The following is a 23,598-nucleotide window of genomic DNA, read 5'->3' on the forward strand; positions in this document are numbered from 1 at the left end:
AGTTTACCATTCCAAAATATGCCACTTTGGCATAAGGATTATTTTTAACTGAAGGCAACTGAAATGAAGCAGATACAAAAAAAGCACTCTGTCCTTTCCCATTTGCCTAGGAACAAGACTTAAATTTGTACAAACATAAATCACCAACAACTTTAGACCCTTCTCAGCACCACAGAACTCTGCATAACAAACTATTGACTAGCCTTTATCTTCCATTATTCACCCATATATTTACCTTCCCATGAATATATCTACCCTAGAAACTCAAAATCCTTTTTATTTGTCTTGTCAATTCTCTGAAAATGTATTGGATTTTTTTGTTAAGATGCTATATAAACTCAAGTTCTAGCCAGGCTTTAAGTTACTCAACCCTGAGTTTCTACCATGATACATATATTAATAAATTTGTTTGTTTTTCTCTTGTTAATCTCTCTTTTGTTATAAATCCTTGCTGAGAACCTAGAGGGTAGAAGGAAAAAAAAAAATCCCCTATACTCTACCAGTGGATACGGAGGTTGTTTGGAAAGTTTTACTATGATATCACCACCGAAATTTTCAGATATTGAGAATATATATATGTTCAGGCAAGGGAAATAAATGCTAATTCAGGAATGTGTTAAAGAATTGTATTAGTGCAGCTACTCAAAGAAAACTGAGTCACAAAAAAATTAGAAGAGGATTTTTAGTCATTTTTTACCTTTCCTGAGCATTATTTTCTTTATTCTTTCCCTAATCTCTTTTGCCTTGAATCATTTACATAATATACTATGTATGCTATATAAGTATAAAATTTTCCCTTCCATCTGAAACTTTAATCCCACTACTATATGAATAACAAAACGGTAACAGATCCTTTATTTCATCTTCATTGTACAAAGTGTATCAACAAAGTAAATTAAATCCATGTCAAAAAATTATTTATAATTAAGGCTCATATGAAAAGGCAGCATATAGGGGCGCCTGGGCGGCTCAGTCGTTAAGCGTCTGCCTTCGGCTCAGTTCCTGATCCCCTGGGATCGAGTCCCGCATCGGGCTCCCTGCTCTGCGGGAAGCCTGCTTCTCCCTCTCCCACTACCCTGTGCTTGTTTTGTTTTTTTTTAAAGATTTTATTTATTTATTTGACAGAGAGAGAGAGACAGCCAGAGAGAGAACACAAGCAGGGTAAGTGGGAGAGGGAGAAGCAGGCTTCCCGCCGGGCAGGGAGCCAGATGCGGGGCTTGATCCCAGAACCCTGGGATCATGACCTGAGCCGAAGGCAGACGCTTAACGACTGAGCCACCCAGGCACCCCTCCCCGCTGCTTGTGTCCCCTCTCTCGCTGTGTCTCTGTCAAATAAATAAATAAAACCTTAAAAAAAAAAAAAAAGGAAAAAGAAAAAGAAAAGGCAGCATATAAATGAGAAAAAAAAAAGGAAAAAATGTGTTACTGTTTTGTCTGTTATGTATTCCATTCCTATTGCCTTTTTACTACTCCTTGTAATGATGGGGCTCTGGATCATTTTGACCAGACTCTCAATCATTTGGCTTTGTCTCCCTGGCCACAAAGAGAGCACATGGACCTTAAGCATAACACTGTAAACATGAGGAGAGGTCTCCTGAAATCCTCAGCTGAATGCATCATATATTTTTGATGTTGGCAGAGTCCATCTTTATGTGTAGAAGGTCTGCCTGAAAACAAAGCTAACATAAATGAAACCAGACCAAGAAACAGAGATAGAGACTGATTATTAGTTAAGCAACTGAAATTAGTCATGTCTGAAGGCATAGAACCTCCAGGCTTTTAAGTTAGGAGGACCAAATTTTTTTTTTTTTTAAGAACCAAATTCTTAAAAAAAATTTCTTTTGAACTATCCTGACATGGATTTCTAGCACTATAATTGAGTTTAGACTTACTGTACACTACCTAATTGAACTGTAAAAATTATGTTAACATATAAAAATTTAGCTTGTTTTTACCTCCCCAGCACCCTTTCTTCCCTTGGAAAACTGCATCTCCCTTAAGCCACACTATTCTGATTGGGCTCTCAAAAACAGGACCCACTCCCCCTTTATTCTCATGGGCATGCATATGACCTAGGTCTGGTCTATTATAATAGCCAATTTTTTTGTCCACAGTGACTATCTCAAGGATGGACACATGACCCATGCTGGGCCAATCAGTGTCTTTCTCTAGAACTTTCCCTTGAAGCTCAAAGGAAGATTGCTTTTTTACCCTTGGGTCAATGTGTGGGCAGGATATAAATGAGTTGTCAGTGATCATGTTCCCTGCCACAAGGACAAACTCCATTTACACTGGAAGAAGGTAACACCCAAGAGAAGCAGAACCACAGAATGACTCAAAAAGAGTCCCCTTTGTGCCCTTGGATTCAATAATGTTTAACATCAGATCCACCATTATTATAGACAGTTAATGATAAACTAAATCTGTTGTTTCTTTTTTCCCTTAAGCTAGTGTAAACTCGTTTCTGTTAACAATCTAAAAAGTCTGAACATGATGTTCTAGTCCTGCACTGTTTAAGATGGTAGCCACTAGGGGCGCCTGGGTGGCTCAGTCGTTAGCGTCTGCCTTCAGCTCAGGTCATGATCCCAGGGTCCTGGGATCGAGCCCTGCATCGGGCTCCCTGCTGGCAGGAAGCCTGCTTCTCCCTCTCCCACTCCCCCTGCTTGTGTTCCCTCTCTCACTGTCTCTCTCTCTGTCAAATAAATAAATAAAATCTTAAAAAAAAAAAAAAAAAGATGGTAGCCACTAGCCACACAGGGTTATTTAAATTAAAATTAAATAAAACTAAAAATTCAGTCCCTGAGATGGACTAGCCACATTTTAAGTGCTCAACAGTCACATGTGGTTATTGGCTATTGTAACTGACATTGCAAATACAGAACACCTCTATCACTACACTCCATTTAAACAGTGCTGCTATTTTTTTAGTTAAGTAAAAATTTTGTTAGCTTGTTAAGTATGGAAAAATTAATTTTGCAGTCAAAAGAATTGCCATGGGCAATAGCTATTCACACCCAGGTAAGATGTTTGCAAGGATTAACTTAGGGGGCGCCTGGGTGGGTCAGTCAGTTAAGCGGCTACCTTTGGCTCAGGTCATGATCTCGGGGTCCTGGGATCGACTCCAGCATCGGGCTTCTCAGCAGAGAGTCTGCTTCTCCCTCTCCCTCTGTGATCTCTCTAGTTCTCACTCTCTCTCAAATAAATAAATAAATAAACAAACTTTGAAGAAAAAAAAGGATCAACGTAGAAAAAAGTCAAACAGATAACACTAACTTTGGAATGTTATACAATAAGAATAATATTACATCTAATAGTGGGAGAAACAAAGAAATTAAAGTTACGTTAATAACAAAGGGAAAAAAAAGCACATGCTAAAGTGATGTGAAGATATTTACATTACATGCCTTAGCCAGCATAGAATGTAGAAAATGAGTTGGGGAAAGAAATTTGTCCCCACTATTGTTCTGGGCAGAAGATAACCACTGGGAAATACTATAAAAAGAGAGAGAGGAAAACAAGAGTGATAGGCAAGGAATATACCATAAGATGTGCTGGGCGATGGAATGAGTGAAGTGGCCTCTATAAACGTGCTAGAACTTGAAAATTGACCGTTCTGACCAACTCTAGATTACCCAAATTATGTATTTTTCATGAAAAAAAAAGGCTATTTTCAAGTAAGCAGGATAGATAATAACAAACCCTTTGGGTAACACATTTTTATATTCTTTATTTTTTAATGCAGTCTGTGGCACATTAAAGCACCTTAAAAAAAAAATTACTTCTTCAGGGCGCCTGGGTGGCTCAGTTGGTTAAGCGACTGCCTTCGGCTCAGGTCATGATCCTGGAGTCCCTGGATCGAGTCCCGCATCAGGCTCCCTGCTCAGCAGGGAGCCTGCTTCTCCCTCTGACCCTCCCCCCCCTCATGTGCTCTCTCTCTCTCTCATTCTCTCTGTCTCAAATAAATAAATAAAATCTTTAAAAAAAAAAAATTACTTCTTCAGTAAAATTGTGAACCACAAAGAAAGCCAGAGGCCTAAAATCTGTATTCCTCTGAGAGCTAGTAGTCTCTCTCTCTCCAGTATTTAAAGAAAAGTAAGCAACAGTTCTGAGTAGGGAAATAGAACCAAAAAAAAAAAAAAAGGAACTATCGCCTAATCTGAATCAAGTTTTTACAGTATTATATATTAGCCTATTTCAAATGTAGTAAACTTCACATTTGATGCAGAGTCTTAATTGTGATAAACTGAATGCAATATGAACAAAAATTAATTCTTTTTATAGGTGTCTAAAAAGTGAGACATGGCAGTGCTATTAATAAGGCATTTGAAGAGAATCTAGGGGCGCCTGGTTGGCTCATTCAGTAAAGCATGTGACTCTTGATCTCAGGATCATGAGTTCAAGCCCCATGTTGGGCAAGGAGCCTACTTAATCAAAAAAGAGAGAGAGAGAGACTCTTCAGATGGAGAGGTAGCATGGTGCAGCTGAACACTGCGCTGGTTAGAAAGAGACCTAGTTTCAAGTCCTAGATCTGTGATTTATTTGTTGTATGACCTTAAGTTAATTTACATCTTTAAGCCTCAATTTCCTTATCTAAAACAGGAAGAGACAGAATTATATGGTCTCAAAGGTCACTGCATATTCAAAAGTTTTATGACTTTGGGTGCCTGGGTGGCTCAGTTGGTTAAAGTGATCGCCTTCGGCTCAGGTCATGATCCTGGAGTCCCAGGATCAAGTCCCGCATCAGGCTCCCTTCTCAGCGGGGAGTCTGCTTCTCCCTCTGACCCTCCCCACTCTCATGTGCTCTCTTTCTCTCATTCTCTCTCTCAAATAAATAAAATCTTTAAAAAAAAAAAGTTTTATGACTTTATGAAAAAAGGTATATAAATAAAAACTTAAAAAAAGAAAGTACAAAACCTGAAAAAAAAATTAAAACATTCTTTTCCTCAAAGGACCTTTTAATCTTTGTGAAGCTTTGGCTTTGCTCTACAAGGGAAAAAATTAAACAAAACAAAACAAAACCCCCCCAAAACAAACAAACAAAAAACTTCACTTATGAAATGTTTTTAACCTTCACAAATCCATAATTGACACAAATGTAGTAGCTTGGCAAGTATAATCCTGTTAATCACAAGAATGAAAAAAATGTTTCTGCAAACCAACACAGCTTAATGATACTCACCTGGAAAGTAAAATCAAACAATTTTCAGATCTAAACATCCTTTAGAATAGCTAATTTAAACAATTTTCTGATTCTTATTTGGCTTTCTTAAATTTTCCAATCAAGGAGAAATTATACTGACCAATTTTTAATCTAGTTCACAGAGCAGTTACAATTCTTTAGATCCTTGACATTTAACCAGGGTTTTAACTATATGCAAACTATACCACACCAAGGACCACAACATGTAGCATCTTGTAGTTTTACTGAGTTACATTTGAATCATTCAAAACATGAGGCTGAATTGTGATAGTGTGGGACCCTGTACCTGCTCAGCAACCTGTATCTCTAGCTGTGTATGTTCCATTCTAATATGTTCCATTCTAACAAATCCAACAAACAGCCAAGGAACATGCTCCTTTGTGAGAAATATTCCCTCACAAGAGAGAAAACTGCTATGCTGATGATTAAAAAGTGATGGTGACCAGGAAATGGGTGGTTAATCTGCGTAATAGAATTCTCTCTAATAATTTAAGATAGGGAGCACTGAAATGACATAAAATCAAATGGTATAGAATCAGTAAGGATCCAAAAGGAGGTCTTTCCAATGTCTTTTCCTTTGTTTTTTTTTTTTTACCTATGGTGGATTATTACTACAAGTTATAGTAATCTTCTAGAATTTGAAGCTTCAGAAATGCAAAGTAGCCCTAATAATATCTGGGTTTCTTGTAATTAGTATTCAGGCTTAAATTAACTGTACATAAGCTTAAATAGAATGAGCCAATTAAATCTTTAGCCTTCATCTCAGGGTCAGTATTTCAGATTTGTAGGTCTGAGACAATAAGTATTGAGGGCAGTACCTTTAGCCAGAACTTATTATCAGAAGAAAACACACATGTATATCTAATTCTCAGTGTAAATAAATACACTTTAATGTCAATATGTAAGCTGCAAATGGGAAATATTACCTCTTTGAAATGTGACGTCCAGTTTGCCAAGGTAAGGTGGGAGTTCCTTTAAAAGATATGATTGAAAAACAGTTAACTCTCAAAAATTTTAAGTATTTTAGTGTCTTACAGTAAGACAAAGATTTGCTTCTTCAAAAAAATAAAATAAAAACATTACCTATGTTTACATAAGGCACGCTTTAGCCAAACATCCCAAACAGCAAATTAAACATATAACTACTTACTTTCACAATTTAGAAGAAAAGAAATCTGTACTATTTAATATGGACCTTTTCAAATAATAAATATATAAATATCTCAGTAGACAAGTGTGAAGATAGACTATTTTATTTTATTTTTTTATTTTTTTAAAGATTTTATTTATTTATTTGACAGAGAGAGAGACAGCGAGAGAGGGAACACAAGCAGGGAGAGTGGGAGAGGGAGAAGCAGGCTTCCGGCCAAGCAGGGAGCCCAATGCGGGGCTCGATCCCAGGACCCTGGGATCATGACCTGAGCTGAGGGCAGACGCTTAAGGACTGAGCCACCAGGCGCCCCGAAGATAGACAATTTTAAAAAATGACTAACATACAGTAAAATCTTTAAACTCACAAATAATCAAATAAGTGCTAATTAAAATTTAAATTTAGGAAATTTTTGTTATTATAATACCCAATAATGGTAAGGGTACAGCAAAATGGGAATTCCTCTAACACCACATTTTTGCACTTTCTAAGAAATTTTTACTTTATTTTTAAGTAATCTCTGAGACCAATGTGTGGCTTGAACTCACAACCCTGAGATCAAGAGTTGCATGCTCTACCAACTGAGCCAGTCAGGCGCCCCAGATTTTGAAACTCTTAAACACTTTTAGAAAGTAAGTTGGCAATAATGACTTTCAATATGTATTAAGCCACTAAAATATTCTTAATCTCTACCCAATAATTTCCCTGCTGGGAGTTTATTTAGGGAAATAATTTTAAAAACAGAGATAATTTGTGCTTGCTTTGGCAGCACATATACTAACAATAGAGATAACTTTTATTTTTATATTGATATTTTCAATAAATATAAATATATTTATATAGATGCCTTCATAAATATATATCTTTTAAAAACTCTATATAAGCATATAAATATAGAGAAAGCTTTATCTTTATGTATGAAGATGTTCAGTGCAGTGTTATCTCTAATGGTGAAAACTTAGAACTAATTCAAATGCCCAACAACAGAGGAGGAATGGTTAAAAATAACTATATCCACTCAATGGAATAACTGCAGTCACTTGAAATGTTTATGAAAAATAAGGGGATCTGAAAGGGCTAAATACGACACAATTCCAAATATATAACATTCTGGAAAAGGTAAAACTATGGAGACAATAAAAAGATCAGTGGTTGCCAGGGTGTGGAGGGGCAGGAAGGATGAACAGGCAGAACACTGAGCATTTTAGGGCAATGAAACTATTATGTATGACACTGTAATAGTTGATACATCATTATACGTTAAAACTGACATGTCATCCTATGTTAAAAACCTATAGAATGTACACCATTAAGAATAAACCCTAGGGGCACCTGGGTGGCTCAGTCGGTTAAGCGGCTGCCTTTGGCTCAGATCATGATCCCAGGGTCCTGGGATCGAGCCCCACATCGGGCTCCCTGCTCGGCGGAGAGCCTGCTTCTCCCTCTACCTCTGTCTGCCGCTCTGCCTACTTGTGCTCTCTCTCTATCTCTGTTAAATAAATACATAAATAAATCTTAAAAAAAAAAAAAAAAGAATAAACCCTAATGTTAACTATGGATTTTGCGATGATAATGTGTCACTGTAGGTTCACAGACTGTACCAAATGTACCACTCTGGTACAGGATGTTTTGGTGGGGGGGGGGCTGTACATGTAGAGTCAGAAGCTATTCTGTACTTTCTGCTCAATTTTGCTGTGAACCAGTAACTGCTCTAAAAACTAAAGTCTATTTAAAAAAAAAAAAGAAAAAGCAGGGGCGCCTGGGTGGCACAGCTGGTTAAGCGTCTGATTCCTGGTTTCGGCTCAGGTCATGATCTCAGGGTCCTGGGATCAAGCCGCACATCAGGCTCTACAGGGAGTCTGCTTGAGGATTCACTCTCTCCCTCTCCCCCTGCTTTCACTATCTCTCACTCTCGCTCTCTAAAATAAATAAATCTTTTTTAAAAAAAGCATGGAAAAATGTGTATCATGCCATAATGTTAAAGTGTCCAAAAACACAATCTATAGGGGTGCCTGGGTGGCTCAGTTGTTAAGCGTCTGCCTTTGGCTCAGGTCATGATCCCAGGGTCCTGGGATCGAGCCCCACATCAGGCTCCCTGCTCAGTGGGAAGCCTGCTTCTCCCTCTCCCACTCCCCCTGCTTGTGTTCCCTCTCTCGCTGTCTCTCTCTCTGTCAAAAAATAAATAAAATCTTTAAAAAAAAACAACAACACAATATATGTTATATACAGTAGAATCACAACCAGGCAAAAAACATACAGGGTACACATACAGATAGCATCCTGTTAATGTAAGTTTTCTTTAGGTGGTAAAATAAAGCATTATTTTCCATCCATTTATCAGTTTTTACTATAATGGCAAGTAAACTACTAAAATCGGATTTCCCATACTTGAAGACTAAAACTAATTCATCTATTTAATCTGAATCAAATAAATTGTAGAATACTTCAAGCAATTTGATGTCCAATAGTTTTACATTTGAGGACTTTGGTAATCTTGTTAAAATACTTATAAAAATAAGTCTCCAGGGCGCCTGGGTGGCTCAGTCGGTTAAGCGACTGCCTTCGGCTCAGGTCATGATCCTGGAGTCCCGGGATCGAGTCCCACATCGGGCTCCCTGCTTGGCGAGGAGCCTGCTTCTCCCTCTGACCCTCCCCCCTCTCATGCTCTCTCTCTCTCTCATTCTCTCTCTCTCAAATAAAAATAAATAAAATCTTTAAAATAAATAAATAAATAAATAAATAAATAAATAAATAAATAAATAAATAAATAAAATAAAAATAAGTCTCCAAAGATGTATCCACAGATTTCTGTAGTGAGTATAAATCCTCACTGGAAGTTAGAATAGTTTTTATAATTTCCTTTGGCATTCATTATCTAATCACTATCATTTATTTTTTACTATTTATCTGGCATTCATTGTTTTTAAAAATCCTACAGGCCCTAATGTCTACTAGATATTAGTTTATCATGCATTTTTACTTACACAGTACTTGAGATCAGAGATGTTTACATTGACCCCAGTTGATCTCTTTAAATTCTCATCATGGGACACTACAACTTGCTCATCTTTTGTGATATGGCAGTCCAATTCCAGCATATCAGTTCCAATTGTAACTGCACTGAAGAAATGCAAAGAAGAATAATGACATTCTGAAAGTTAAGTAAACTTCATTTACATTATATGCATCAGATGTAAAAATTAGGAGTTACAAAACAAATAGCAAAACATCTCATAACACTAAAATTTCTCTACACTGTCATCTATTATGATTTATTGGTGTCATATTCTAAAGTAAACACAGAATAAGAGAATCATGTTGCCCCTTTCCATAACCAGCTATCCATATTGCTGTCAACCTAACATAATGGAAAGAATACCAGATCAGAAGTTAAAAAGGTCTGGATGCCAGTTCCTACTTTGCTATGAACTTGCTGTATAACTATGGGCAAGTAAATGCCTTTCTCTAGGCCTACATTTTCACATCTATAAATTGATAGGATTAAAGAACAAGAAAATGGTGCCAGCCCTTGTCAGTTTAATTCAACATAGGATTAGAAAATTCCAGCCAGAAAAAAATAAAAAAAATAAAAAGAAATTCCAGCCAGAGAAATAAAGTAAGGAAAAAAGGGGGTTGGGCATCCAAATTGGAAAGGAAGAAGTAAAATTATCTCTGTTCACAGATGACATGATCTTATATGTAGAAATCTTAGAGATTCTACACACAAATAAAACTGCCAGAACTAATAACTCACTAAAGTTGCAGAATATAAAAATCAACACACAGGGGCACCTGGGTGGCTCAGTTAGTTGGGTGGCTCAGTTAGTTGGGTGTCTGCCTTTGGCTCATGTCATGATCTTGAGGTCCTGGGATCGAGCCCTGTGTCGGGCTCCCTGCTCATGGGGTGTCTGCTTCTCCCTCTCTCTCTGCCCCTCACCCCATCCCCCCCTTGTGCTCTCTCTCTCAAATAAAATATTTTTAAAAAATCAACACACAAAAATCAGTTACATTTCTATACATTAAAGTGAATGATGTGAAAAGGAAATCATAAAACAATCCATTTATAATAGCATCAAAAAGAAAAAAAAAATGGGTGCTTGCATAGCTCAGTCAGTTAAGTGTCCAACTCTTGATTTTGGCTCAGGACATGATCTTAGGGTCATGAGATCGAGCCCCACATCAGGCTCTGTGCTGGGCATGGAGCCTGCTTAAGATTCTCTCTTTTCGGGGCGCCTGGGTGGCTCAGTTGGTTAAGCGACTGCCTTCGGCTCAGGTCATGATCCTGGAGTCCCTGGATTGAGTCCCGCATCGGGCTCCCTGCTTGGCAGGGAGTCTGCTTCTCCTTCTGACCCTCCCGACCCTCCCCCCTCTCATGTGCTCTCTCTCTCAGTCTCTCTCTCTCAAATAAATAAAATCTTTAAAAAAAAAAAAAAAGATTCTCTCTTTTCCTCTCCCTCTCCCCCTCCCCCCCTAAACAAACAAACAAACAAACAAAAACTTAGAAATTAACTTAACTAAGGAAGTAAGAGACTTGTACAATGAAAACTGTAAAACATTGCTGAAAGAAATTAAAGGAGATATACATAAATGGAAAGACATCCCATGTTCATGGATTAGAACACTTAATATTATTAAGATCTATGGATCTACACATTCAATGCAATTCTTATCAAAATCCCAATGATTGTGCAAAAATAGAAAATTCCATCCTAAAATGCCTGAGGGGCACTTGGCTGGCTCAGTCGGAAGAGCATGTGACTCTTGAATTTGGCAATTTGTAAGTTTGAGCCCCATGTAACTAAAAGAAAAAACTTTAAATTGCATATGAAATCTCAAGAAAACCCAAAGAGTAAAAACAATCCTGAAAAAGAAGAACAGTGGTGACTGGGTGGGTCAGTTGGTTGAGCGTCTGCCTTCAGCTCAGGTCATGATCCCAGGGTCCTGGGATTGAGCCTGCATCTTGCTCCAGTAGGGAGACTGCTTCTCTCTCTGCCTGCTGCTCCCCCTGCTTGTGCTCTCTCTCTCTCTCTCTGTCAAATAAATAAATAAATAAAATCTTTTTTTTTTTAGATTTTTATTTATTTATTTGACAAAGAGAGACACAGTGAGAGAGGGAACACAAGCAGGGGGAGTGGGAGAAAGAGAAGCAGACTCCCCGCGGAGCAGGGAGCCCGATGTGGGGCTCGATCCAGGACCCTGGGATCATGACCTGAGCCGAAGGCAGATGCTTAACGACTGAGCCACCGAGGCGCCCCAAATAAATAAATAAATAAATAAATAAATAAATAAATAAATAAATAAATAAATAAAATCTTAAAAAAAAGAACGAACAAAGTTGGAAGACTCATACTTCCTGATTTCAATACTTACTACAAAGCTACAGTAATCAAAGCAATATGGTGCTGGCATAAAGACAGACATATAAATCCATGAAATAGAATATAGAGTCCAGAAATAAACCCTCATATATTGTCAAATGATTTTCAACCATTCAATGGGGAAAGGGCAGTTTTTTCAACAAATGGTGCTGCAAAAACTGGATATCCACATGTAGAAGAATGAAGTTGGATCCTTACCTAACACCATATCAAAAAATAAACTCAAAATTTGATCAAAGACCTAACCATAACACCTAAAATGAAAAAACTCTTAGAAGACAACATATGGGAAAAGCGTCACCACACTGGATTTGGCAATGATTTCTTGGCTATAACAACAAAGCACAGGCAACAAAAGAAAAAAAGACAAATTGTGCTTCATCGAAATTAAAAACTTTGTGCTATCAACAAAGTAAAAAGGTAGCCCACACAAACCGTAAGAGACTCTTAATCATAGGAAACAAACTGAGGGTTGCTGGAGGGGAGTGGAATGGGGGGATAGGGTAACTGGGTGATGGACATTAAGGATAGCACGTGATGTAATGGACACTGGGTATTATGTGAGGAATCACTGAACTCTATCTTTGAAGCTAATAGTACATTATATGTTAATTAAATTTAAAATTTTTTAAAAAGTGAAAACAAATGTAGCCTACAGAATGGGAGAAAATACATGCAAATCATCTATGTGATAAAGGATTAATATCCACAGTATATAAAGAACTCCTAGGGCGCCTGGGTGGCTCAGTTGGTTAAGCGACTGCCTTTGGCTCAGGTCATGATCCCAGGGTCCTGGGATCGAGTCCCGCATCGGGCTCCCTGCTCTGCGGGGAGCCTGCTTCTCCCTCTCCCACTCCCCTTGCTTGTGTTCCCTCTCTCGCTGTGTCTCTCTGTCAAATAAATAAATAAAATCTTTAAAAAAAAAAATTAAAAAAAATTAAAAAAAAAAAAAAAAAAAAGAACTCCTAAAACTCAACAACACAATAACCTGATTCAAAAATGAGGAAAGGACTTGAACAGATGTTTCTCCAAAGAAGAAATGCCAATAAGTACATGGAGAGATCACTAATCATTAGGGCAATCCAGTCAAAACCACAATCAGAGGGGTGGCTGGCTGGCTCAGCTGGAAGTGTGCAACTCTTGATCTTGGGGATGTAAGTTTGAGCCCCACATTTGGTGGTGTAGGGATTACTTAAAATAAATAAATAAATAAACTTAAAAAAAACCCACAATAAGACTATTTCACACCCATTTGGGTGGCTATTATAAAAAAAAAAGGAAGGAAGAAAAGAGAAAAAGAAAAAAGTATTGGCCAGGATGTGGAGATACTGGAACCCTTGCATATTGTTGGCGGGAATATAAAATGGCAGTTCCTCAAGAAAATTAAACATAGATTTACCATATGATCCAGCAATTCCACTTCTAGGTACACACAGAAAAGATTTGAAAGAAGGGACTTAAATATTTACACAACCATGTTCATAGAAAAATTATTCATAATGGCCAAAAGTAGAAGCAACTTGTCTATCTATCAACCAATGAAAACAAAATGTGGTTACAAAGAAGTATTATTCAGCCTTAAAAAGGAAGGGAATTCTGGAGAAGCCTGGCTGGCTTAGTTGGTAGAATATGTGACTCTTGATCTCGGGGTTGTAAGTTCAAGGCCCATGTTGGGTGGAAAGATTACTTAAAAATAAAATCTTGGAATGCCTGGGTGGCTTAGTTGGTTAAGCATCTGCCTTCGGCTTGGGTCATGATCCCAGGGTCCTGGGTTGAGCCCTGCATGAGGCTCTTTGCTCATGGGGAGTCTGCTTCTCCCTCTCCCTCTGCCTGCCACTTCCCCTGCTTGTGCTCTCTCTCTCAAATAAATAAAATCTTAATAAATAAATAATAAATAAATAAATATATATATATATTTTTTAAATCTTAAAAAAAAGAAGGGAATTTTGATATATGCCACAACATGAGTGAATCTTTAAGACATTATGCTAGGTTAAGGAAGCCAAAAACAAAAATACAAATACTTAATGATTCCACTTATATAAAGCTACCTAAAATAGTCAAGTTAATAGAAAGAAGAATAGTGGTCACCAGGGCCTGGGGGGAAGGGGGTTAGTGAATTATTATTGAATGGGTCCAGAGTTTTGGTATAGAAAGATGAAAAAGTTCTGGAGATGAATAGTGGTGATGGTTGCATAACAACGTGAATGTATTTAATGACACTGAACTGTACACTTAAAAACAGTTAAAATGGTAAGTTTTATGTCATATATATTTTACCATGATAAAATAAAAATTTTTAAATTAAAAAAAAAAGAACAAAAATTGAAAGGATTAGACCAGACAATCGCTAAGGTTCCTTTCACATTCAAGATCCTATGACTTTTACAAAAGGGAATATCACAGTGGTTAGGAGTACAAACACTGCCCCCAAAAAAGGGTAAATATGTGAGGCAATGGATGTGTTACTTAACTTGACGGTGAGAATCCTTTCACAACGTATACACATATCAAATCATCACATTGTATACTTGAAATATAATGTGTCAATTATACCTCAATAAAGTTGGGGGATAAAGAGCATAGACACTGGCTCTGCCACTTACTTGAGCAAGTTATTTAGCTTCTCTATGCTTCAGTTTCCTTACTTGCAAAATAGTGATGATAATATCAACTCCTCCCCTTACACCTTACACTCCAAACACCCCCACACTTTCAATACTCTTGCCTGAAATGTCTTTTGCAAAAACAAAAAACAACGAATATACAATAAAATAATAGATGTAAATTTGAACAGGACTTCACAGATGAGGATTTCCAAATGGCCAGTAAGTGTATGACAAAGTTCAACAGGGAAATGTAAATCAAAACCACAATAAAATAGCACTATATATCCACCACAATGGCTACAATTAAAAGGACTGACAACAAATTAGCAAGATAGTGGAGGATTGGAACTCTATATTGCTGGTGTGAGGGTCAGTTGGTACAATCACTCTGGAAGGTATAAATGTAGACCTACCCTATGATCCTGCAATTTCACTTCTGCTTAAGTATATATCTGAGAGGGATGAATGTATTTGGCTATTAAAGAGCAGATAACAGGGGCACCTGGGTGGCTCAGTCGGTTAAGCATCTGCCTCAGGCTCAGGTCATGATCCCAGCGTCCTGGGATCAAGCCTTGCTTCAGGCTCCCTGCTCAGCAGGGAGTCTGCTTCTCCCTCTCGCTCTGCCTCTCTCCCTCCCTCCCTCTCTCTCTTTCTCTCATTTTCTCTCTCTCAAATAAATAAATCTTTAAAAAACAGGTAACATTATTTCACACATCATGGATGAATTGTACAGGTATAAACTGAAGAAAGAAAAGCCAGAGACAAAAGTGTAAATACTGTATGATTACATTTATGTTATCGGGAACAAGCAAAATCAATTTATCATAATAGAAATTAGAATAATGGCTATCTAGGGGCAAGTAATGTGGACTGGGAAAGGTCACAAGGATACCTTCAAGAGTGCTAGAAATGTTCTGTATCTTTATCTGAGTGATGGTTACAAAGGTATATACATTATGTTAAAATTTACTGGGCCATACACTTAGATTATGCATTTTATGGAATGTATATTATATACACACAGTAACAGGTTTGTTTGTTTGTTTGTTTGTTTGTTTTTAAGTTTTTCTTCCTCCCCTTATCTGCTCTTACTCATCCTTCAGGTCTAAGTTTAGAAACCACCACTTCAGGATATCTTCCCCAATCTTCCCAGATTAGACTGGGTCACCAGGTTACATACTGCTAAATTGCCAGGACTTCCTGTAGCACCTGTGTTTACTCTGTCATAGTATTTACCATGCTGTTTTGAATATATCCATTTATCTCCCCCCTGCCCAATGAGACAGGAGATCTTTAAGTAAAGGATTTGTGGACTATGTCTAGTTTACTGTTGTATTCCTAGTGCCTAGGCACAGGACCTTGCACAGCTGGTACTCCATAGTATTTGTTTAAAAAACTCTATGTAAAATGCCCACGTAGCACTTTATGCACTAATCACCACGGGTGACATTTCAAGATGAAGAAAAAGTAAACATGGGTGGAGCAGGGAGAAAGTTTTAGAAAGAAACATTTTTTTTCTTTTTAAAATTCAAGAATGGAAAGAGTAAGCTGTGGTGAGCAGAGTAGGGTGAGAAGATACAAAAGTAGATAAATTACTTTTGTGCAATATATTCCCATGCACTTAAATTGTTTACTAGTCGTTTTATATGAGGTTAGGTCTCTACAACTAGATTAAATTCCTAAAGAGGAAAGGCCTATGTCTGCTCCATACTTTCTAATGTTCATGATGTTGGGTATATTGTAGGTATCTAACACGTTTCTAAATGAGTGGAATGAAACCATGTTTTACTTATCTATTAGAAATCTATTAACATTTCAGGGCGCCTGGGTGGCTCAGTCGTTAAGTGTCTGTCTGCCTTTGGCTCAGGTCATGATCCCAGGGTCCTGGGATGGAGCCCCGCATCGGGCTCCCTGCTTAGCAGGGAGTCTGCTTCTCCCTCTGACCCTCACCCCTTTCATTCTCTCTCTCTCTGTCATTCTCTCTCTCTCAAAAATAAATAAAATTAAAAAAATATTTAGAATATAAACTTCTAAAGTGCAAAATAAGGATACTTCCATTATTAATATATCTAAAAGACAACATTTTGAACACCAATTTGTTCATCACCAACAGAAAGAATTACAGCAGGAATTTAATCTAAGAAAAACTGAACATCCTTTTAAATATATAAGCACTCGTGATTCTTATTTTGCCTGTGATCTCCTATGTGGGGTGAATGTATCTTCTCTTTTATACTTAAACTTGAAACACGTAATATAAAAATACAAATATAAATTTGTATATAAATATATCAATTAAGGAATAAAGTTTTAGCAATTGAGTAAAAGTTTCTTAATGTTTTTAAAACAAACTAACTTGGCTCCTTAATGTAATTCTTACTAAGATGTAATAACTAACTTTGTGTCCTCTTCTAAAGGATAAAAGAGAATATTTATTGGTCAGTTGTGTGTGTAAAAATAAAATGCAAAAAGAAATAAGCAAATAGGGGCGCCTGGGTGGCTCAGTCGTTAAGCGTCTGCCTTCGGCTCAGGTCATGATCCCAGGGTCCTGGGATCGAGCCCCACATTGGGCTCCCTGCTCTGCGGGAAGCCTGCTTCTCCCTCTCCCACTCCCCCTGCTTGTGTTCCCTCTCTCGCTGTGTCTCTCTCTGTCAAATAAATAAATAAAATCTTTAAAAAAAGAAATAAGCAGGGCGCCTTGGTGGCTCAGATGGTTAAGCGTCTGCCTTCGGCTCAGGTCATGATCTCAGGGTCCTGGGATCGAGTCCCGCATCGGGCTCCCTGCTCCTTGGGAGCCTGCTTCTCCCTCTGCCTTTCTCTCTCGCTCTGTCTCTCATGAATTTAAAAAAAAAGGAAAAAAAAAGAAATAAGCAAATAAAACAGTTTTTGGTAGAATTACTTTTCTGTATTTTTTAATTTCCTTAAATAATTATTGTTATACTGTGTTCAATTAAAAAAAAATGTAGAAACTGTAAGCAATACATGCAGCCAGCAAAGTTTTGAAATAAAATCCTAAAATCCTTCATATAGCTAAAAAAAAAAAAAAAATTGGTACTACTGATTTTTGGTCATGTGCATATCTTACTTTTGTTATTTTTTTTGTATGAGTATGTGAAGGGGAGTAAGGGCAGGGGTTATCTATATTTTCCTGTATTTAAAAACAATTTTGCAGGGTGCCTGGGTGGCTCAGTTGGTTAAGTGTCTGCCTTCAGCTCAGGTCATGAGCAAGGAGCCTGCTTCCCCTTCTCCCTCTGCCCCTCTGCCCTGCTTATGCTCCCTCTCTCTTGCTCTATCTCAAATAAATAAATAAAATTTTTAAAACAACAAAAAATATATAAAATAAAAAAATTCTGCATTGGGCTCCATGCCAAGCATGGAGACTACTTAAAATAATAAATAAGTAAATAAATAAACAAATAAATAATATTTTAGTATATGTGCTGCCGAGGCAAGCACAATAAAATTTTAAAAGTCAATTAAAAAAATTAAAAATAAAAATAAAAAATTTAAACATTTTACCTAAGAAATCTAAGTTTGAAGTTTGCCTTCAGCTGAAATGTGGGCTGTTTTTAGACACGTTTAGGAATTATATACAAAATAGTTTCTATTTATTGTAGGCTTATCTCTTATCAATAAGCTAATAAAAACTTAGAGCAATAGTGAGTGAGTGCATCCAGGACAATTTGTAAATGATCCCAAATTTGATACACAAATAGCTAGAACATAGCCAGAAAAAGGAAAAAAAAAATTTATCACTTTGGCCTTCAAAATCTCCCGTAAATAATAAGTATCTACTTCAACTGAAGCACCAGATATTTTATAGCTGAATTTCTTTTTTTTTTTTTTTTTTAGGATTTATTTATCTTGGAGAGAGAGAGAGTGTGAGCAATCAGAGGGAGAGAGAGAGGGAGAGAATCTCAAGCAGACTTCCTGCTGAGCTCCCAAGTGGGGCTCCATCTCATGACCCTGATGAGATCATGACCTGAGCAGAAATCAAGAGTCCCATGTTTAACCAACTGAGCCACCTATGTGCTCCAATATAGGTGACTTTCTGACAAGCTGATTACATAGAAAAAGGGAAGCCAAGGCTTCAACATTACCAGAAAAAGAAAACTCTAGCTCTAAAAGATGTGAAATTACTTGAAATTCCACAGAAACAATACATAACGATTTTAAACAGTCCCTATACACTATATGTTAAGTAACCAGAATTTAAATAAAAATTTGGAAAAAATAAAAATCGTAAATCCAAAAACAGTAACAGACCCAAATTAAGGAATTTATTTGAATCTCATTTATTCCTCACACCACTGAGGTTTGTTACTATTCCCATTTTACATATGAGAAATTACTATTGTATTAATTAGATAGTCTGAAAAATGTATCATGAGAACCAGGTCACTGATTAATTACTTTGACTGTCTGCCAACTTGTACTTCCAGCTACTGCTAAAACAATTTGTTTCTTTCTTTCACCATTCATGTTAATACCACAGGGATCAAATTGTCCTGTGGGTATTTACAAAGGCAGCCTGGTTTAAAAACCTAGTTTTATGAGCTCTTAAGAGCTAGATTTTACATACTCAAGGTCTTAGTGACTGTGTGTGTGTGTGTGTGTGTTACAATTCCTTAGTTTCTGGTTTTGTGCTTATTATGGATGGGGTTCTCTCTCCTTCATTTGTCTTCTGTTAATGTTCTGCTTTGTTCCTGAGTGCCCCATTCCATTATCTCCTTTAGTAAGTAACTAGTGAGAGTCTATTAGCATCAGAACTAGGTGTTAAGGGTTGAGAGATCAATAAGGAAAGATTCTTGTTCTCAAAGGAATCACAAAAGAGCCATATTCATAACCTAAGGTGTTTGTGAAAGCATTTTATAAACCACATTACAGGACTTTTTATAAATTGTGACATACAAAAAGAAAAAGAAAGAGGGAAAGAGAGAAAGAAAGAAAGAAAAAGAAAAAGATAAAGAAAGAAAGAAAAGGAGAGAGAGGGAGGGAGAAAGGAAGAGAGGGAGAAAGAAAAGGAAGAAGGAAGGAGGGAGGGAGGGAAGGAAGGAAGGATGGAGGGAGGGAAGGCAGGAAGGAATTTTTTTTTTAAGATTTTATTTATTTATTTATTTGACAGAGAGAGACAAGGCAAGAGAGGGAACACAAGCAGGGGGGCAGTGGGAGAGGTAGAAGCAGGCTTCCCGTGGAGCAGGGAGCCCAATGTGGGGCTCGATCTCAGGACCCCGGGATCATGACCTAAGCCAAAGGCAGAACCTTAACTGACTGAGCCACCCGGGCGCCCCAGGAAGGAATAAATTAATTGTGAGATATGATTATTTCTCTTCAGTCCTAATTACTTCTTTTTTTTTCTAAATTTTTTTTTTTTTTAAAGATTTTATTTATTTATTTGACAGAGAGAGACACAGCAAGAGAGGGAACAGAAGCAGGGGGAGTGGGAGAGGGAGAAGCAGGCTCCCCACAGAGCAGGGAGCCCGATGCGGGACTCGATCCCAGGACCCTGGGATCATGACCCGAGCTGAAGGCAGTCGCCTAACCAACTGAGCCACCCAGGCGCCCTTCTAAATTTTTTTAAAGATCTTATTTATTAATTTGAGAGAGAGACAGTATTAGCAGGGGAAGGGGCAGAGGGAGAGGCAGAAGCCGACTGCCCGCTGAGCAGGAAGCCCAATGTGGGGCTCAATCCCAGGACACCAAGATCATGACCTGAGCTAAAGGCAGAGGCATAACTGACCGAGCCACCCAGGTGCCCCAGTCCTAATTACTTCTTTAGACCCACTGTAATGAATTAATTTTCCATACACTCTTAAAGTCCTTTCAATTTCCCAGATGTATCTTGTCTACATACCCTCACATCTTTTTTTTTTTTTTTTAAGATTTTATTTATTTATTTGACACACAGAGAGAGAACACAAGGCAGGCAGAGGGAGAGGGAGAAGCACGCTCCCCGCTGAGCAGGGAGCCTGATGTGGGACTTGATCCCAGGACCCTGGGATCATGACCTGAGCCGAAGGCAGACGCTTAACTGACTGAGCCACCCAGGCATCCCTACCCTCACATCTTAATCTCAAACATTTCATGTTTTTTTTCTCCCTTTTTTTTTTAAAGTAATCTCTATACCCAACGTGGGACTTGAACTCACAACCCCAAGATCAAGAGTTGCATGTTCTCTGGACTGAGACAGCCAGGTGCCCCAAACATTTCACATTTTAAAAATAGTTTCTTGGGGTGCCTGGGTGGCTTATTCAGTTAAGCGTCTGCCTTTGGCTCAGGTCATGATCCCAGGATCGAGCCCTGAGTCAGGCTCCCTGCTCAGCAGGTGAGTCTGCTTATCCCTTTCCCTCTGCTTCTCCCCCCAGCACGTGTTTGCTCTCTCTCTCAAATAAATAAAATCTTTAAAAATAATAAAAAAATAAAAATTGCTTCTTCCTCTGTACCAAATGGTCTTCTAGTCCTGGTATCTTTTCAATTTTCTGATTAATCTTAACCAGGCTTCCCCACCAATTATTTATACTTTCTGTAATATCTTCTTGTTTTCCCTTCCATGTTATAATATGTATGCTTTGTGAAGTGTTTATCTACACATGCACATAAATAAGATCTAAGTTTTAGCTGCTCATTTTATTTTTACTATTTCTCCCTATCAAAGATATACCATACTTAAGCACAGTATCTGTCTTTTGTCAATTATGTATTATAACTCCACATTCTTAATATACTGCACCTTGAAAATAGTATGTTTACATGATTTTTTTCTTTTTGCTCATGAAGCAGGTATTAAAAAAACAAAAACAAAAACAAAAAACCTCCTAAGTATCCCAGCAGTTAAAATATTCTACTAATAGAATATTTGTAAATGAAAACAAAAGTATTTGTCGATAGCAAGAGCATTGATGCATAAGATAAAACACAAAAACCACCAACAACGAATTTTTGGTTAAAATCAGGGGGTGCCTGGGTGGCTCAGCTTGTTAAGTGTCAGACTCTTGATTTTGGCTCAGGTCTCAGGGTCACAAGATGGAGCCCCAACTGGGCCTTCATGCTCAGTGAGGAATCTGCCTGAGTGTCACTCCCTCTGCCCCTCCCCCCATTCACACACACTTGTGACCTGTCTCTCAAATAAATAAATCTTAAAAAAAAAAAAAAAACCTGCTGAAGATGGGAAATGTAATGTTCTATCTAGCAAGTAAAAACCATCTAAGTAAGACATTCTCTAAATACCAAAAAACTTTTCAGATGATCAAAATCTTCAAAGATAAAAATATTTATACCCCATCCTTAGAAATAATTTATTATACAAATGTACCATTCTTAGAAAGTTTATTATATAATTGAGTATTTTAATTTCATAAATAAGGGTGGTTGGTAAAAATTTAACAAAAAATATGGGGAAAAACTTACTAAATAATATACCTTAAATATAAAGAATGCAGGGGCGCCTGGGTGGCTCAGTTGTTAAGGGTCTGCCTTCCGCTCAGGTTATGATCCCGGGGGTCCTGGGATAGAGCCCCGCATCGCAGGGAGCCTACATCTCCCTCTCCCACTCCCCCTGCTTGTGTTCCCTCTCTCACTGTGTCTCTCTCTGTCAAATAAATAAATAAAATCTTTAAAATATATATATATATAAAGAATGCTAAAATCACTCAAAGTTATAAGCATTTTCTCCCCAGGTAATATATATCACTACATCCCAGGGAACAAATATTTGATAAAACAGAGTATATGGGGGGGAGGTATGTGTATGTGTGTATGTGTCTCAGTGTAAACTGCACAAACAAAATTATATATATATATATATGCATTATATATGTTATATATAATTATATATATCTAGATTTATATATTATATAGATATCTAAAGATACCTACATATATGATCTCAGTAGAGAAGATAACTTAAAGTAATTTATTTATTTTATTTTATTTTGACTTAAAGTAATTTAAATTATTTTGTTTCAGAATCTGGAAAGTTTTTTCCATAGACAGGAGGAAAGTTTTTGCATTTTTAGGGTTTTAGAGAATTTGGGGATTATAGTCAAAGGCATTGTAATAGAGAACACAAAGAATAAGCAATGACAAACACAGGAGGACAGGATTTAGATGAAACTAGAATATGGAGAAGCAGTACATTTGGACCTGATAACAGGAAAAATAAACTCTCAGGTGTCTTTGTTATTTTTATTTTATTTATTTTTAAGTAATCTCTATGCCCAATGTGGGGCTCAATCTGACAACCCCAAGATCAAGGGTCACATGCTCTACCAACTGAGCCAGCCAGTCTCCCCTAAATTCTAAGTCATTTTAAATGATAAGAAACAGAACAAAAACTTAAGCCAAATTCTGATATCTCAGTCCCAACTGTATGCATAAAAATGGTTCAACAAATGTGTCAGAAAACATTTTTCTTACTAAATATGGAAAGGTAATGTCTTCCATGGAGTTTAACTTTTCATATCCTCTGCTTTATTTTTCAGGGAAAAGAAAACAGTGTTTTCACCATTACCACAGACTAATGATCATTTATTCTAAGACAGAGAACAAGGTATCAATCAGCTTTCATTCCTGTCTCTCCTGCTGCTTCTCTGTGAGGTGCTCTAAAAGAGATCAGTAGGAGATATGAATAACTGAAACATTGGGGATAATCTAATTTACCTTATTCGAAAAAATAAGACCAACACTCATAAGGCTTCAAACAAGAAAGACCAGATCACAGGTTCAGGTCTGTAGAGGAATTACAGAGCAGACACATAATCTTATTCATAAACAGCAACCAATGTTAACAGTTGTTTCATTTTCTCCTTTTCTCTTTCTCTCCAAGACTAATTAGCATTACACAGTGTGTTCCTTGTTACAAAAGCCTTCTTTCAGCTTTAGAACTATAGTATCTTTTGATTACCCACAACTCTGATCTAGTTTTTCAGTTATCCAGAAGCCAGACACTCTGTAACACTTCAGACTAGCTTAAAAAAAAAAAAAAAAAAAAGCTATTTTAATAAATTAGAAACAACTGTAACAAGTGGATGCAACATGTATACTATCTTCACTTTGTGAATCATCACTTCAAAGATAAACTATAAAAGAATACCTTTTTATATACTTACTGCTGAAAGGCTGCCATTGTATTCTCCAAATTTTCTCCAGCCCCTGTGAAAACATTAAATTTAAATTTCATTTACTTAGCTAATTTCAACTTTTTAAAAATTTTTTTAAATTTTTAAAAAGATTTTATTAATTTATTGTATTAATTTATTCACA

General features: G+C 37.2%; 1 protein-coding gene across 2 annotated transcripts in view; it reads right to left on the reverse strand.

Annotated features, from left to right (window-relative positions):
* The window catches only part of GDPD1 (glycerophosphodiester phosphodiesterase domain containing 1), a 48,507-nt gene that overhangs the window by 14,338 nt on the left and 10,571 nt on the right, over nucleotides 1-23,598 (reverse strand). For both annotated transcript variants that reach the window (XM_064582155.1, XM_045888109.3), the window contains exons 2-4: nucleotides 23,445-23,487; nucleotides 9,335-9,470; nucleotides 6,127-6,172 (exon numbers count right to left, since the gene is read on the reverse strand). In XM_064582155.1, coding sequence (XP_064438225.1) covers nucleotides 6,127-6,172; nucleotides 9,335-9,470; nucleotides 23,445-23,487 — 225 coding nt within the window. The remainder of the gene's footprint in view (nucleotides 1-6,126; nucleotides 6,173-9,334; nucleotides 9,471-23,444; nucleotides 23,488-23,598) is intronic.

Source organism: Mirounga angustirostris, unplaced genomic scaffold (genome assembly GCF_029215605.1).
Source record: "Mirounga angustirostris isolate CCGP_5_RB_7025 unplaced genomic scaffold, mMirAng1.0.hap1 SCAF_17, whole genome shotgun sequence".
NCBI lineage: Eukaryota > Metazoa > Chordata > Mammalia > Carnivora > Phocidae > Mirounga > Mirounga angustirostris.